At 42.4% G+C, this 17,576-nt stretch overlaps 1 protein-coding gene across 4 annotated transcripts in view; it reads right to left on the reverse strand.

Annotated features, from left to right (window-relative positions):
* The window catches only part of GALNT1 (polypeptide N-acetylgalactosaminyltransferase 1), a 1,910,365-nt gene that overhangs the window by 298,988 nt on the left and 1,593,801 nt on the right, over positions 1-17,576 (reverse strand). For all 4 annotated transcript variants that reach the window (XM_044065104.1, XM_044065106.1, XM_044065102.1 and 1 more), the window contains exon 8: positions 7,835-8,015. In XM_044065104.1, coding sequence (XP_043921039.1) covers positions 7,835-8,015 — 181 coding nt within the window. The remainder of the gene's footprint in view (positions 1-7,834; positions 8,016-17,576) is intronic.

The following is a 17,576-nucleotide window of genomic DNA, read 5'->3' on the forward strand; positions in this document are numbered from 1 at the left end:
TAAATCAGCTGAAAAAGCTGGTTCAAAGGGCAGCAGTGTAAGCTTTTCCAGAACGAAGTTGCGATCCCAAGTAGGTGTTGGTGCTCTCCTGGGCGGTCTTATGTTCTTGGCCCCTCTGAGGTACTGTCTTAGGAGTGGATGTAAAAATAAAGGAGTATTTGTGTTGTAATGGGCTGAAATTGCTGAGGAGTGGATCTTAATAGATGAAAAGGAAAGTCCTTTGTGCAACATCTCAGTTAAATATTGTAGAATCTGAGGAATGTTTGGATCAAGGGGATTTTGGCCTTTTGCCTGGTTCCAGGCGCAAAATCTTTTCCATTTGTCTGAATAGGTTTGTTTGGTGCTAGGCCTCCTGGCCTCCATAATGACATCCATAACAGCTTTGGATAGAGGTGTTGGCTGGTTGTTTATGTAATTTGCCATGCAGCCAGGTTTAAAGTCTTGAGCTGGCTGTGTAGAAACTGATTGTCTCGCTGGGTGAGCAGGTGAGGAATTTGTGGTAAAATCCATGGTGGGCCGTGGGCCATGTTCCTTAGAATTGGATACCAGTGCTGGCATGGCCAGTCTGGTGCAATGAGTATCATTTCTGGCCTCTCTAATCTGACTTTCAGCAGTACCTTTGCTAGAAGAGGCAGTGGAGGAAAGGCATACACTGTTAATGTCTTCCAACTGAATGAGAGGGCGTCCACTTTCCAAGCTTGTGGGTGGAATGTCCTTGTGCAAAATTTTTAAAGTTGGTAGTTTTGGGGGTTGGCAAACAGATCTATGTCTGGGCGTCCCCATTTTTGAGTTATCATTGCAAATACTTGTGGATCTAGTTTCCACTCATGGGGATCCATGATGTTTCTGCTTAGGGCGTCTGCCAATGTGTTTTTCTTTCCTGGTAGGAATTGTGCTTGTAGTTGAACTTGGTAAGACAGTGCTGTGTTCCACAAGGTCATTGCTTGCCTGCATAGGGGGTAGGAATGTGTGCCCCCTTGCTTATGTACCACATTACTGTGGTATTGTCCATCTTTATTATTAGTTGCCTTGGGCATAAGAGGTCCTTGAAGGCTGTTAGGGCATTCTGTACTGCTAGCATTTCTTTCTGATTGAGATGCAGATGCCTTTGATCTGTAGTCCATTTGCCCTGAATGCACTGTCCTGCCATGTGTGCTCCCCAGGCATAGTCCGATGCATCTGTTGTTAAAGTTTGCCTGGCTGTGGGTACGGTGAAAGGCTGGCCCTTGTTGAGGTGGCTTGCCTGTGCCCACCATAGAAACTCCTGTTGAAGGCAGGCAATGAGTGGTATCATTGCTTCTAAGCTGTGGCTGTGCTGAGACCATACGCTTTTCAGGTACCATTGTAATTTCCTCATATGCAGTTTTGCAAATGGTATTAGTAGTATGCAAGATGCCATGAATCCCAAGGCCTGCAGAATTTTACTTGCAGGGAGTTGGGTCTTTGTTGCCATTATTTTGAAGTATTGAGTCAGCTGCTGTTGCTTGTCTGGCGTGAGATAAGCCATCTGGGCTGTTGTATTCAAGCTGGCACCCAGGAATATTATGTTTTGTGAGGGCACTAGTTTTGATTTCTTTTCGTTTACTGTGTACCCTAGGCAACTTAGAAGGTGTTTGACAAATGCCAGATGCTTTAAAAGAATGTCCTTGCTTTCTGCTTGAATAAGGCAGTCGTCCAGGTATGGATAATATTTGAATTCCTCTGTCTGCAGTATGCAATTACTGGTGCCAGGCATTTTTTGAAGACCCTGGGAACAGTAGATAAGCCGAAGGGCAGTGCAGAGAATTGATAATGGGTTGAACCTGCAATGAAGCGGAGGTATTTTCTGCAATTTTGTCTGAAAGGGACATGCAGGTATGCCTCCTTGAGATCCAACGTTACTAGCCAAGCCTTCTTGCCCAGCATGGGAAGAAGCTGCTGTAGTGTTAGCATCCTGAATTTTGGTACTTGCAGATAGGTGTTCAGAATTGAAAGATCGAGAATGGGTCTCCATGCTTTGTCCTTTCTGGGGACTAGAAAGAGTCTTGAGTAAAATCCTTGTCCTTGCTCCTGTGTAGGTACCTGTTGATTGGCTCTCATGTCCATGAGAGCTGTAATTTGTTTTTGTGCTTCTGCCCATTGATTCGGTGGCAGGTTTGGCATTCTTTTTATCCTTGGCAAGATATGAAAGTGGAATCTGTATCCTTGTGAGACAATGTTTAGGACCCATTTGTCTTTTGTGATGATGTGCCAGTTGTCTGCAAAAAGTGCTAATTTTCCTCCCAAGGGAGCTGCCAAGAGAGATTTGCTTGGTAATTTGAGGGTTGAGTCATTGTGTTCGTCTTCTGCTAGCTTGGGGCCTGTCTTCTCCTCCCTTCTGGGTAGCAGTACCCCATTGGCAAGGTTTGTAAGGGCGTTGAGACTGACCTCTGCCCCTTGGGCGTCTGTATTTGCCCCTCTGTGATCTGTCAGAAGCTGGAAAGGACCAGTTTTTTGTTGGCCAATTTCTGCTGAAACGAGGGGGTTGTACCTGTAAAAAATCCTTGACCGTCTGTATAGACTTTGCCTTATCCTCCATTTTCTTTAAAACCTCTTCTGCTTTGACACCAAATAAGACATCCTGCTGTAAAGGTGCAGTAGTCCTGTCCTTCCCATTGGAAATGTTCCGTCATGGTGTGTAAAGTCTCCCCAAAGGAGTAGTCTTCAGGGGGAGATGCTGAGGGAATAGAGTCTTCAGCATCAGAGTCTTCATAAGGGGGAAAAGTTTAATTCTGTTCCTCAGAAGAATCTGAGGAAATTGAAACCTGGTCAGAGGAAGCATAATCCTCCTCTTGTCTTGGTCCTTTATCTGGAGGGGGATGGGAACCCCTGATTAGGGTAATCAAATCTTCAGCCATCTTAAGCATCTGTTTCTTAGGCATGGGGCCTTGAACTGTAGACTGATGTACAGTCTTTTTTGGTTTTAATGGAGTTTTAAGCTTAGAATAAGATTTAATGGTGAGTGTAGTCAGTCTGAAGACACCTTCTGCAACCGAAGGTGTTTCTACTGCACCAGGATCTCCTTCTGCTCCGGTGTCGGAAGGGCCTAATGAAGATGGCTGCGACGGCCTAGTACACTCCGCTTGAGAATTCGCAGCTGTCTGGGGTTCCAATTCTGTGGTGGTCAGGGGCTGCATAGGCGCCTCACTGAAAACCGGGGAACCGGTGACAGGCCCAGTACAGGCCTCGGAGTCTGGCTTGGTCCTAGGCTGCCTGTCCTTATCCTTGCGTTTTTTATGCATGCCGGACGTCGGCTGCTCCGACGGCATGATATAATTAAATTTCCTACCAAAGTAATGCCGTGCGAAGTCAAAATGGCGTTTGATACTTCGTTTATTAAACATAGCACAAAAGTGACAACCTGTGATGTCGTGTGGTCTGGGAATGGGCAAGGAATACAATAAGAATGGAAGTCCTTATGAGGTATTTGTTTCCCACAAGAAATGCAATTGTTAACTTTTTCTGTCATCGGACTGAGGCAAGAAAAGGTTCCCCAACAGGGTACTTAGCTTTATTGAAGACTTCGGACTGAAAATAGATTCGAAAATCTCAGGTGTCTGCTTCGGGCACCACGCGCAAGAAAGACTGAAGAAAATGGCATTGGGTGCCTCTTATATACCCCTGGCACACTGACGTCAGGGAAGAAGCGACAGCAACCGATGCCGGACCAAGACTTTGGAACTCTGGCCGACTGCGGGACCGCCTGACGGCAAGATAACCCAAGTGTGATGACTGCAGCAGGGTAACACGATGAACATCTGCCACACTACAATCCCACAATTCACCCTTGCCAAAATCTTTAGAGAGGTACGTCCTTAAGCAGTTCATGACGCACCTAATAAACAATCTCATTACCAGTACTCAATGTGGTTTCTGAACTGGATATAGAAGACTGCTTCTCAAGCCTCATAAGGCATAAGAAATCAGTTTTACAAAAGCAGAGTTGTGAGTAATATCTTTTTGGCTCTATGAAAAGCTTACAATACAGCAAACCTTAATACCTTGCTCCCTCTTCACTTACAGATATCTCGAAGCATTCCATTAAAAGATGTTAAATTATCTTGATGACAATCCCAGACGTGTGGTGGAATGATATGCCATTTGATATCATTAGGTGTCTGTCTGGGGAGCTGTACTTAGTTCCCTCTCCCACTGCAGTTGTTTTAAATAATATGTACACTAGCCTAGTAGTATAGCTGCCTAGTTTGATAAATCAGGGCTCCCTGTAAACATCAATAAAATCAACATCATGTTACGTATACCGGGCAATTCTAGTCCTTCTCTACCTGTCAACTTCCTAATCCTATCTAAAAAAAAAAAAAAAAAAAAAACAGGTCTACAGAGGTGGTCAACATGTCCAAACTATTCTACCTTACAAATAATCACAAGCTTAAATATGTCCATCATATTAACATGGAACGCAAGACCAAACAGAAATGTAGGTTTTTTGTTAAATATCATCTTAGCAGTCTATGATCAAGTTAAAATATCTTGAACCTTCATTCTTTCTATTCTATCAGTGTGCAAGATTAATAAGTCAATGGCTAGAAACTAGCAATAATTCAAGCATGAAAAGTCCCATCTTCCACTCATTTAACCAATGTTCTGCAGCAACAGCTCATAATTTTTTATTCATTTCATAGCATCTCACAAGTACCCTGTCAAAGGACCATGATCACTTTTATTAAAGTAGCCACTAAAATTTGCAGAATAGATACCATAAAGAACTTGATGTTTCAATAAATCACACACAAAACAGCATTTAGGAAGGCACTATAAAATCACTTTAAGAAACTGAGAATGTAGCTGTTCTAGCATATCAGCTGAGCTGAACTATGTCCTATCACAGAATACTGCAATGCGACTCTGTGATGACTTCTTCACAGAAGGTTATTATACAAGTCTGGGCAGTCGTACAGTGTCCATAAAATACACAAAATATACTTGCATGTATGTTCTCAATATACTCTGATAAACATCTACTGCTGTAAGCTATATGTGCTAAATGCCCAAGCATTATGTAGTAACAGTGGATTTTTCTCCCTGGATCACTGATAAAAACAGGTAAGATCTTTCCAGTTAACAGACACAAATTAAACAAGCAAAACAGTTTGCTTTTTACAACAACTCTACTTCCCACTTAAGGATACACATTTCTTAGTTATGCTTCATATAGTTCTCCAATTTAATAAAAGAGCAGTCTTACAGACTTGCATAGATATGCCCCCTTCCACTGTAGCTTAACATAAGGTGACAGAAAAACAATGAAATTCTGTACCTGAAGGGATCTTCTGACATGCAAAAATGCCAACATTTAACATGCTATCAAATGGTTTATCTCCCACATTTAAAAACAACTTGTGTTAGCACACATTGATTTCACAATGCTGAGTAAAAAGGCTGAAAATCTATTGTCCTACAATATGACTAACTTCATAGGTTCCCAGACATTAATAATTAAGAAGAATTTTGGGACTCCCCCATTAAAAAAAAAACACGCTTATACTGCACTGTCGAATTCCCTACTACACACAAACAAACACACACACAAATTAGCAAAATCTGAATTATAACATTATTTAAAAAAACAATTAAAGAAATAAAAAAAAAAAGCAATCAAGAACAGAAACTTAAAAACTTACACCATATAAATCCCCAGAAGAGACAAAACAGGAGCCGGCTGCACCTATCATTTGTTGCCATTTTAATTTTCTTAAAGTTTAGTTGAAGGCCCTGCTCTATACAAAGCTGTATTCAAATAAAACCATGTTACTGCCATTCATTTGCCATTTTATCTGATGTCACTATTCTTCATTTTCTATGCAAAGTGTCTAAATGACAAGCATGGAGAATAAAAGACGGTGGCAGCATTCATATTACAGGTCCTACCACACTTTCTGTGATTCCAATACAATACATTACAATCATTGGAAAAGGTTATACGATAGCAGTAATAAACAGTGAAATTTGAACCTGAAAGCCATACCTCTCAAACGTTCATATTTTTGGTCTGTTCCTCATGAAATGTATGGCTTTATGGAATTTCACTGAGGGCTGAAGTTACTAAATATCATACAGTTCCATATCTTTCAAAATAAACATGCTGACACAAACACTTATTCAACTTTAAGTTTCTAAGAGCAATATGTACTATCTGTTCCTAATTTTGGGCCTTTTTCCTCCCATTATTTTATGCTCTGAGCAGATTTCTTGTGCTAAGATGTTGAAAGGTATGCTGAAATCTGAATTACTAGGCAGCACATGCAGGGCATAAAAATATCTTCTAATAATACTGCACTGCTGCTTTACCTTAAAGGAGACCAGCAAGTAGTTAAACTGCACAAGAACAGACACTTCAGCATTTGGAACAACAACCAAAAAATATTAGAAAACATAATACAACATTAACTTGTGTAAGTCAGACGGTTACCTTTCCATAATACATACATCAGTACCCTGATGTAAGTAAATAAAAAACATAAACCAACAGTGTAATCATTCTATTAAGTAAACAGTCACATATTTTATAATGTTGGTTACAGCTGAAGTAATAGGGTATACTGTATTCCAGACTCCAAAATTAGCATGCGACACTTACCTTGCTTGTCTAATATTCATAAAGCATCGTTTGCCAGGTAGCACTTTTTACTGTTCATGGCAGTGGCATTTTACAATAACAGCAGCAAGTACTTAAAATGTCATGCCCATAAATATGACAAGCAAATAGTTTCCAGGCTGACACTGAAAATGGTCCTCAACCTGGTTACCAAATCAAAAAAAAATGGCAAGCTGTTCCCAAATTGTTGTTGCCTTAACTTTCATTACACAAAAACTGCCTTTTAACTAGTTACATATCAAGGGAATAATCACAACCCTCCTATGCATGTAACAACCGTCAAACACCATATAGCATATTGCACACAGGAACCACAGACACTCTTATAATCTTTACAAATAATTGCTTAAATGCAAGCAGGATTGTTACCGTACAACAAACCATTTTCAGGATTTGGTCTCACTGTCCTACTGTATTACAACTTTCATTAGGGTTGTGTAACTTACAGTACAAGGTAGTTAATCTGAAACCTGAACAGCAAACAATACAGGGCCAGTGTAGCAAATTTAAACTGCAAAACTTCTAAACAAAAGTTATTACTTTAGCAAGCAGAGACCTATGTCTGCAGTAGTAATGAAGGGTGTCTGTAATACCACCACAGCTGCTTTAGCTTAAAGAGTAATGAACTTCATTTTCAGAACTTTGTGGAAGTAATATGAAAACATCCTTCAGAAATAAGACTCCTGTGAGCTGGGGAAACAGATTTCTCTTCTAGAGAGGTAAGGCATGAATGACAGAATGAGGAAGTGCTGGCATTTTTAGATACTGAAGGACCGCGTTCAGCAATTAAAGGCTTCCTATTCTCTTCCAGTGAGTACATCCACCAGTGCAATGAAAAATCCTAGACTGCAAGACAAAAGACCATGGAAGAAAGAGAATTTACTGTAGAACACAGTACTTGTATGTGAACTCAGTTTTATCAAATATTTTTTTGCATTTGGGAAGGCAATTTACCCATAATCTGCTGTAGAAATGAGAACATCTGTTTGTACTGGTGTAATCTGCTCTTTTAAAAGTTTTAGAAGTCAGCATCCCAAACACCCTAGTAGTAGTTAAACGTTAAAATGAGCTTCAGCTTTTACAGGTCTTGTTTCTTACTGGAAAAAATACTTAAAGAACTATAGAGTGAGCTGTTGAAAAGTAAAAAAAATCAGCAATTTACACGATACTAAAGGATTGAAAATTCTCCTATGTTCTTACCAGGTGATATGATATAGAAAAAGTTCTTGAACTCATCCATCCAAACCTCAGCCAATCTCCTGTTGTTCTTGTTTATTATCTGTCCAGTGCCACCAGGGAATGTGTAAGGGGTAGCTTTACGAAATACATGTCCAACATGTGAGCATGTGACAATTTCCAACACGCCGCCACACTGCCATATCTGTAAACAAAATTAAACAAATATCAACTAAAGGCAAACGCCTACAATTTTCCATTCATTTAAAACAATTACTACTACTGTTTTCTACATGTACTAATTTGTGGCAATGCTGTAGGATCCTCGGTGGTGCTTTATAAAAATGACTATTTACAGTCATATCAGATTTAAAAAAAGTAAAAAAAAAAAAACTGTTAAAGACATGGAATACATCAGGGGGGGTTGTCAATTCCACTAAAGATAAGCTGTATTGCAACATTTTGTGGTGTGCTTTGCAAAAAGTGTGTAAAAAGAACTAGTACTTGTCTGCCTGCATGCTACACCTGCCTGAAAGAAATCAGAGCTTTACCTGAGCAGTGGTTGCTGCAGGAGAAACAAATCAACATGAAACAAGAAAAGTACAGTTGTGCACACTTACCATAAATGTAATGTTCGAGTGTATTCACTGTTGCAGTCATCACACTTGGGTTATTCTGCCTGCAGGTAGCCCTCAGTCGGCCCAGTACCAGAGCCTTGGGATTTCTGCATCGGATGCTGTCGCTTCTTCCATGACGTCAGGTTGTCAGGGGTATAAAACAGGCAGCCGACGCCATTACATCAGTTTTTCTTGCCCCAGAAAATAGGAAGCTAATATATGGTGTGGAACACCACCAGTAAAACGTAAATACCACTGCCATAAAAAATGGCCATATAGAGGATAGGTAGAAAGGATAGAGAAAAACAGGGGGCTGGAGGAAGGGAAACCAGAATTTCAACAGTGAATATACTCGAACTTATGGTAAGTGCACACAACTGTACTATGTTCTTCGTGTTTCACTGTTGCATTCATCACACTTGGGTTGATTCCCAAAGCTGAGGAAGGGTGGAGGCAGTCAAGAGGAGTTAGGGATGGCTAACGGGCCCTGTAAGACTGTTGTAGCAAATCCAGCTCTGGATTTAGAAAAAATAGGTAAGTGGTAATGCTTGATGAAGGTGTGTACAGAACTCCAGGTTGCAGCTTCCAGAATCTCCCTGGTAGGGACTCTCCTGAGAAATGCTGTAGAGGTGGAAGTAGCCCTAGTGGAATGTGTTCTGATCCCCTGTAGGGTAGGTTTTCCATGGTGCTTGCAGCAGAAATGGATGCAGTGTGTTATCCATTTGTAAATGGTTTGCTATGAAATGGCCTTACCCTCTGCCCCTGTAGCAAAGCTGACTAGCAGCTGGTCAGATTTTCTGAAAGGTTTAGTCCTGTCAAGGTAGAACCTGAGCTGTCTGTGCACGTCCAAGGAATGCAGGATCCTTTCCCCTTTATTCTGAGGATTAGGGAAGAAGGCTGGAAAATGGATGGCTTGGTTTAGAGCCACACTGGAGACCAACTTAGGCATAAAGGATGGGTTAGTCCTGAGGGAAAACGTGTCAGCATGGAAAATAATGAAGGGTTCTACAGCCATTAGTGCCTATAACTCAGACACTCTTCTAGCTGAGGTTATGGCTAAAAGCAAGGCTGTTTTCCAAGAAAGGAATCTTAACTCTGCTGAAGCCGCAGGTTCAAAAGGGGGAAGTGTGAGCATTTCCAGTACAAAGTTAAGGTTTCACGCAGGGGTGGATGCTCTCCTAGGGGGCCTTAAGTTGTTAGCCCCTCTTAGGAACTGTTGATGAGAGGGTGAGAGAATAGAGGTGGCTCAGTATTATAATGAGCCGAGATGGCAGAGACATGAATCTTAATGGAGGAGAGGGATAGGCCTCTGTGGAGTAGCTCTGCTAGTTAATCAAGGATTTGAGGTAAGGAGGGCACAGCTGTGTCCTTTTCTTGAGACTGATTCCAAGAACAATATCTTTTCCACTTTTCAGCATAGGCTTTCCTAGTACGAGGCCTTCCAGCCTCAAGAATGACGTCCAGCACCTGGTTGCTGAGGTTTGCTGGTGGAGTAGTCAGGGGATAAGCCAGGCTGCAAGGTTTAGGATTTGCAGCTGTGGATGCAATATCTGTCCCTCCTGGTGAGACAGCAGGGAAGGTGCCTGACTGAAGGTGCCAGGGTGGCACTGTTGTCAGGCTGCGTAAGAGTGGGTACCAATGCTGGCGTGGCCAGTCTGGGGCAATAAGAATTGCCCTTGGGTTGCCCTGTCTGATCTTGAGTAGTAACCTTTGAGAGGAGGGGCAGAGGTGGAAAGGCATAAATTGAGAGGCTTCCCATTTGAAGGATAAGGCATCCACCCTCCAGGCCCTGCTGTGAGGGTTCCTGGTGCAAATTTTGCTCAATTGGTGGTTCTCGGGGGGGGGGGGGGAGGTGAAGAGGTCCACCTCTGGAATCCCCCACCTCTGGATTAGAAGAGTGAAGGTGTTGGGCTCCAATTTCCACTCGTGTGGGTCCAGGAGATTTCTGCTTAAGTAGTCTGTCAGTGAATTCTGTTTGCCTGGCAGGAATTGAGCTTTTAGATGCACTTGGTTGCTCAAGGCTGTGTTCCACGGGGCCATGGCTAACCTGCAGAGCGGGTAAGAATGGGTTCTCCCCCTGCTTATGTACCACATAACTGTAGAGTTGTGTGTTTTATCAACAGCTGTCCTGGAAGGATTAGGTATTTGAAGGCTGTCAGAGCATACTGTACAGCTAACATCTCTTTTTGATTGATGTGCAGGAGGATTTGTCCTGGGCTCCACTTGACCTGAATGCATTTGCCTCCCATGTGAGCCCCCATGCATAGTCTGATGCATCTGTCATCAGGATTTGGATGGCGAGGGGTTGGGTGAAAGGCAATCTCTTGTTGTGGTTGCATGCTTCTGCCCACCAAAGGAATTCTGCCCTTAGACAAGGTATGATAGGAATTACTGTTTCCAGGTCCTGAGAATGTTGGCACCAAAGACTTAAGTACCACTGAAGTTTCCTCATAAGCAGTCTTGCATATGGAATTAGCAGAATGCATGAAGCCATGAACCCTAGGGCTTGCAGTATTTTCCTTGCAGATAGCTGGGTTTTGGTGGCCATTTGTTTGAAGTAGTTGTCCAAACAGACCTGTGTTTCTGGAATGAGAAATGCCGTTTGGGAAGTTGTGTTCAAGCTTGCTCCCAGGAATACAATTTTTTGACTGGGCACCAGTTGTGATTTCTTTTCATTGATGGTGTACCCCAATGGAGATGAGTCTTTTTACAAATGCCAGGTGCTGAAGTAGCAATTTCTGACTGTCCGCCTGAATCAGGCAATCGTCCAAGTATGGGAAAACCTGGCTATTTCTCTGCCTGTAGTATGCAATGGCTGCAACCAGACACTTTGTGAATACTCTGGGCGCAGTAGATAAGCCAAAGGGAACTGCAAAAAACTGTGCATAGAGCCTAGATATTTCCTGCAAGACTCCCTTATGAGGATGTGCAGATAAGCTTCTTTTAAGTCTAGGGTGAGTAACCAGGCATCCTTGGCTAGCATAGGGAGAAGCTGTTGCAGGGTAAGCATTTTGAATTTTGGGACCATCTGAAAAGTGTTGAGAATTGATAGATCCAGGATAGGGCACCAAGAGACCTCTTTTCTGGGCACCAGGAACAGTCTGGAGTAGAAACCCTGTCCCCTTTGTTGTAGTGAAACAGGTCGAATGGCCCTGATATTGAGCAGGGAAAGTACTTGTTTTTGAGCCTCTGCCCACTGGTTTGCAGGAAGGTCTGGAAACCCGCTTGGGGTTGGTAGTGAATGGAAGTAGAATCTGTACCCCTGGGATACAATGTTCAGAACCCATCGGTCCTGAGTAATGGACATCCAATTTTTGTCATGAAGGACAAGTTTTCCTCCTAGAGGTGCAAGTAGTTGGGCAGGGCTGGGAAGGATAACTGAAAAGTCATTGTGAACTTTTTATATAAGGGGGTGGCTTACCACTCCCTGTTTTTGAGGTGGGAACACTCCATTGTTTAGATATCTGCATACCCTGAGACTGTAGTCTTGGTGGTCTGGTTCCCGTTTTTGGACTGAGAAGGCCTGGAAGGGGCTGGAAAGGACCAGTTTTTAGAAGGCCAATGCCTACTGAAACTAGATTGCTGCACTTGTAAGAATTCTTTAACAGTTTGCATAGATTTAGCTTTTTCTTCCATCTTTTTAAGAACCTCTTCTGCTTTGGTGCCAAACAAACGGTCCTGATTTAAAGGAGCGTCTAATAATTTTGATTTGACATGGTCTGGCAAAGTTTGTTCCTTCAGCCAAGCATGCCTTCTCAATACAGACCCAGTGACTGCAGCCCTGCAAGATGCTTCTAGGGAATCAAAGCCACACTGCAAAGTATACTTACTAACTTGGTTTGCAGAATGCATTAACTCTTGTAACTCTATTTTCTGCACAATCTGGAAATATCACCATTTTTTTTAATTAGTTCCATAATATGTTGCTGGTACTTAAGCATGTGAAACTGGCAATTCAATGCCCGGATGGCAAGAGTTGCAGAGGTATATACCTTCTTACCCCATCTGTCTAAAGCTCTGGAATCCCTGTCTGAAGAAGTAGGGTTTTTGGCTGTAGTAGCCTTAATACCTTTAAGTCCCTGGAAAATGGTCTCTGGATCCGCAGTAGGATTCTTAAAGAGAAATTTGTGAGAATCAGGTACTCTGTAGTACCTGTCAAGTTTTCTAGGGGCCGGTGGTAAAGTGTCTGAAGTAAGAGTGGATTCCATGAAGGTATCATCTACAACATCCAGGGCAGGGGGCATAGCTAGTGGCCTGTGCTGAGGCAACTCTAAAAATTATCTGGGGCTCTTTTTGGACTGAGGATAGTCCTGGCATTCCCAGCGGAAATGCTCTCATAAATATGCAAGGTTTCAACAAAAGAAAAATCCTCTGGAGGGGAGGCAGGGGGAATGGATTCCTCTGCATCTGAATCCTCAAAAGTTGATAAGGGTGTGTCCTAGTAATCAGAAGGGTCAGAGTCATCAGACTCCTGGTCTGTAGAATCAGAAAGAAACTCAATCCTTTGTCTCTTAGCAGGGGAAAGCTGGCTTCCCCTAATTAGGGTGATAACGTCTTCAGCCATTCTAAGCATTTGTTTTTGTGGCATGGGAACTTGAGCATGCACTTTGGTCGTCAGTTTTCTAGGTGTAGTGCGTACTCGGAGCCTGAGAAACTCGGTAGTTTTGGCTGAAAACAAAGTTGTTGGTTTAATACGAACATCGGTAGGTCGGAATACACCCTCAGAAGCCGGTGCCTGGACAGTGGTTCCGGACCCATCCAAGGTAGAAACATCCACAGATTCCATAGTTGAAGAAGCATCTCGCGGCATACTGGACTCCGAATGGGTCTCAGCAGAGGCCTGCAAATCTGTAGAAGTGGGCATAAGGGGCTGCAAAGGCACCTCACTGAGTACCAGCGGACTGGCGACTAGCTTAACGAAAGCGTCACTGTCAGCTTTGGACCTATGCGGTCTGTCTCTGTCTATCTTTACGCTTTTTCGGAAGATCGGTAGTCAGATGGCTTATAGAAGCCATTTCAGAAAATGGAGAACGAGAGCAAAAGAATTTAGTGACAAAAATAGCCCAGTGAATGGTTTGGGTGTTAAACAAGGCACAAAACTGACAGCGAGGGACATCGTGGTCTGGGCCTAAACAGGTGACGCAGAAAGAATAAAAATCTCTGTGAGGTATTTGCTTTCCACAGGCAAGACAATTGTTAACTTTTTCTGATATTGGTTAGAGCAAGAAAAAAGAATCCCCAACGGGGTACTTAGCTTTAGAAGACTTCAGGTTTGAAGCTCGAAAAATGAAAATTTCAGGTAGCGGCCGACCGGCACTTGCGAACTGCTTCTGCTTCGGGCTCCTTCTTGGCAAGAAAGACTGAAGTAATGGCGTCGGCTGCCTGTTTTGTACCCCTGATGACCTGACATCATGGAAGAAGCAACAGCATTCGACGCAGAAATCCCAAGACTCTGGTATTCAGGCCGACTGAGGGGTACCTGCAGGCAGATAACCCATGTGTGATGACTGCAACAGTGAAACACGAAGAACGTCAACCAAGCCCATGTTGGGGGGGTGGGGTGGGGAGTACTTCACAGATGCCAGTGACACTCCCTAGTAACTTGATACTCATTTCCAATTCCAGCATTACCACTCCCACATTACTGACATGCTCATGCATAGTCCACTTCTCCAATCAGCTTCTGACGTCACTTGCTCACCAAGCTAATCAACAGTCAAACAATGCAGTCACTGTGCTCTAGTGGTTCTGTCATCCTACCCTTGTTTTGATCAACATGGTTACATTGGTGCTGTCTGTCCATGTGAGGAAAAGAACAGTATTCCCTGGTATGTGGTATTACCTCACCATGCTGCTCAGCCATCATATCCCTTATACCATCATTACACACCTCTACTTAACAAAATGAGTAACAACCAGCCATATCATCCTGATGCATATCCTGTGCACAGCATGCTCCCAATGTCTGATAGCTCTCTTCTAATGGATGTGTGCCTCTGCTACAAAGTGTAAACCAAACATCACCTCAGTTAACAGATGCACATGCTGTTGGAGGCAAGTGTTTCAGCTCACTTGGGCACTATCCAAATAAATAGGAAGTTACAGCTGTTGAAAGTGGTCAATGACACCAGAACAGATATGCTAACCAACTAATCATGGAAGATGTCACTGGTCTACCAAAAAGTATTTGAAAAAAAATATTTAACTACACCACAGAACTGTGGTCATCAAACATGGATTGAACTATCCAGGTCGCTTCATTTTTCATTAAAAAAAAAAAAAAAAAAAAAACAGACTACCACTATTTCAGCAATGCAGATACTTCTTTTAGTGTACCACACATAGTTAATAAAAGTCGAATCACTACATTACCTCCACAGCCTGGAAATATATTTACAACACACTGAAGTGAGAGATGTATACTAGCTAATGGCAGCAATATTTGAACATACTGACGAAAACATGACTGACCCAGATTAAATTAGTGGCTTGAACAGTGGAGAACCTGGCCAGGGAGGAACGGAAGTAAGCTTGCAATGCCAACCTGTGCATTCCAGAAGGTAAAGAGGGTAGTCACATTCTGTAGGAGAAGCACCCTCTGGGTTAAGACCCAGAAATGTATTCCATTCCCAGAGGGACTTCAAGCCTGGAGCCCAGCCAAGGAATGCAAGCACTGCAGCATAGAATCATGGGCACAAAGCAGTATATAACCACACTGGGCCTTGATGTGGTGATCATAGGAACATGCTGGTCAGCAAAAAAATTGAGATGTAAAGGAGCAAAAAAAATTTCCTAGCTCACATCCTCACAACCCCTGGTTGACTGCTAAGATCCACTCCCTCTGCATTGGAAGAGACCAATGAATGGGTCTACTGCAGGATCAAGCCTGTGAAGCCTGATGATCTAATGAGTAAGAAGGGCCCAAAACAGCACCCAAATGAAGAAAGAAAAACATAAAATATTTTTCACATCCTTGGAAAGGAAGAGAGTAACACCACCTATCAATCAAAGTATTGTTGCAACTCTACATCAAAAGTGCAACATGGCAATACAATCAAAGCGACTTTCTAAAATAACAAATTAAACAATTCTAACATATTAACCTTTTATTACATTTAATTTTTTTGTGTACTCGTTTTCTTCTTCCTTTTTTTTGTACAGAGTCAATAGGGGGATGAGCCACTGCACACCCTAAGTTGGTCAGGATCAGGTGAGGAACAGTCATACTGCAGCTTGTAGGGTTTTTATTTTAACATTCTACCTCTTCAATGAGGTGCTGGGTGATGTCACCAAGGTAGTAATAATTGTACAGTGAATGAACACCACACATATGTGGTGATGTGTGATTCCCCTGCACTGCCCCAGTAATCAAGGAGCCTCAATCCTCACCACCACCACCACCAGTGAGGGACATGTATATTGGGAGGATGACAAGTACACACGCAGTAAAGTACAATTTGACTTAAGAGCACACAGAGATCACAGTCAGTCTGGGGCGGGTTTCTCCCTCTCTCTCCTCATACCACCAATAAGACTCCCCACTGGCACAGCTATAAGGTAAAGATCTCAGCCGAGTGGTCAAGCCAAAATCTTCAGCACCCTCTCTGTCCAACCAGTGCTTTGTGTCCCTGCCCAAGTAGCTGACACACACACACACACACACACACACACACACACACACACACACACACACACACACACAGATTTGACTTGTATACAAACACACAGACACTCCTGGGGAAGTCTGGCACAGGTTCATTAGCTATACTCCTTTTTGCCCAGACTATAAGGTAGTAATCACTGCCATCAACAACTAGTTATCAGCTACCATAAGGCCCTTACAAAGGGTGACCAATTTTACTGTGCAATGTTACTGTTATCCAAATAGTAGGTGTGACCAGAGATTTTAAGGCTATTTCGGAGTGGTCTGTACAGTATCTCCAAATACATATGCAAATACTCTAAGAGCTTAAATACTCGAAACAAAACCATCCACCATTAAAAGTTTTAAATATATTTAATAAAGCACAAGATGATACTCATGAACTCAACACAGTGACAATAGAGTTCAGAATCACAGGAAATATTTTAAAACAACATTGCAGGGCAGTCTCACAAACGCACAAAACATCTAGATTAATCTTGCTATATTTCTATCTCTAAGAGAGATACTGAAATCTAAGTCTTACTTACAGAGCAAGGCAAATACAGATGAGTGGATGTTCTTGCCAGGTCCAAAACCAAACACAAAATGCACAGACTTTCGCTCTGAGATAGTTCTTAAACTAATAATACACATTATTGCTGGGTCATCTCAGATTACATCATTCCTGTCACCTCTGCCTTAGTTTCCAGGCCAAAACAAGCCTAAAAGTTAGCATCTCAGTGTCAAGAATACTTCTCTCTTAAAAGCTTGCCTGGAACTGGGAATCATAAAACTGTTAAAATACTTTTACCCTTGAAGCCTATCTCCCTGTTTCAAACAGAAATAATTTCCACCTACAGACATTCTGTCTTCTAGTTCTGGTAAACACACTCGTAAAACTCTACTTATTTTCTCAGAGTTTGCAAGTTAACTCTATGTCCCAACTTCTGCTATGAAAACATACATTTGCACAGGCATATAGCCCATACACATTTTTGATCCTCTCCAGCAGAGTGCACTGTGGTTACATTTTTGAATCTCAGCACATAACATATAGTTTAATCATAATATATAGTTCTCTTAAGACAAGCCTGTGGATCGTATTAATATTTAAAATGACACAGAATTATTTACAAAATTCTAGCTAGATGGGCTGGCTGCCTCATGGTTTTTCACAACATGTACTCCATACCTGCCCCATTTGCTGCTGCATGAGCTTATTGTCACATCCCAAGTATAATCACAGAGGCTCAGGATGAGGACATGGTCCAGCACATCCCACTAGAAGGGGCAAGCAAACCTAGCCTCATTATTCCTCCTCTTTTTAGCAAGATCCTATAGGCATTCAGAAAACTAATCAACATCAGGTCACCTGAGTTACAGTCATGGCTTCAACCCTCTTTGTTAGTGGAGCAGGCTTTGAAATACTTTTTTTTTTTTTTACTCCCTTTCTTCCTTGCTTTATACTTTCTGGTCCTCCACCACAGTGACAAGTCCATGCCTG

This window comes from Protopterus annectens, chromosome 3.part0, assembly GCF_019279795.1.
Source record: "Protopterus annectens isolate FY-2018-M chromosome 3.part0, PAN1.0, whole genome shotgun sequence".
NCBI classification, from domain to species: Eukaryota; Metazoa; Chordata; order Ceratodontiformes; family Protopteridae; genus Protopterus; species Protopterus annectens.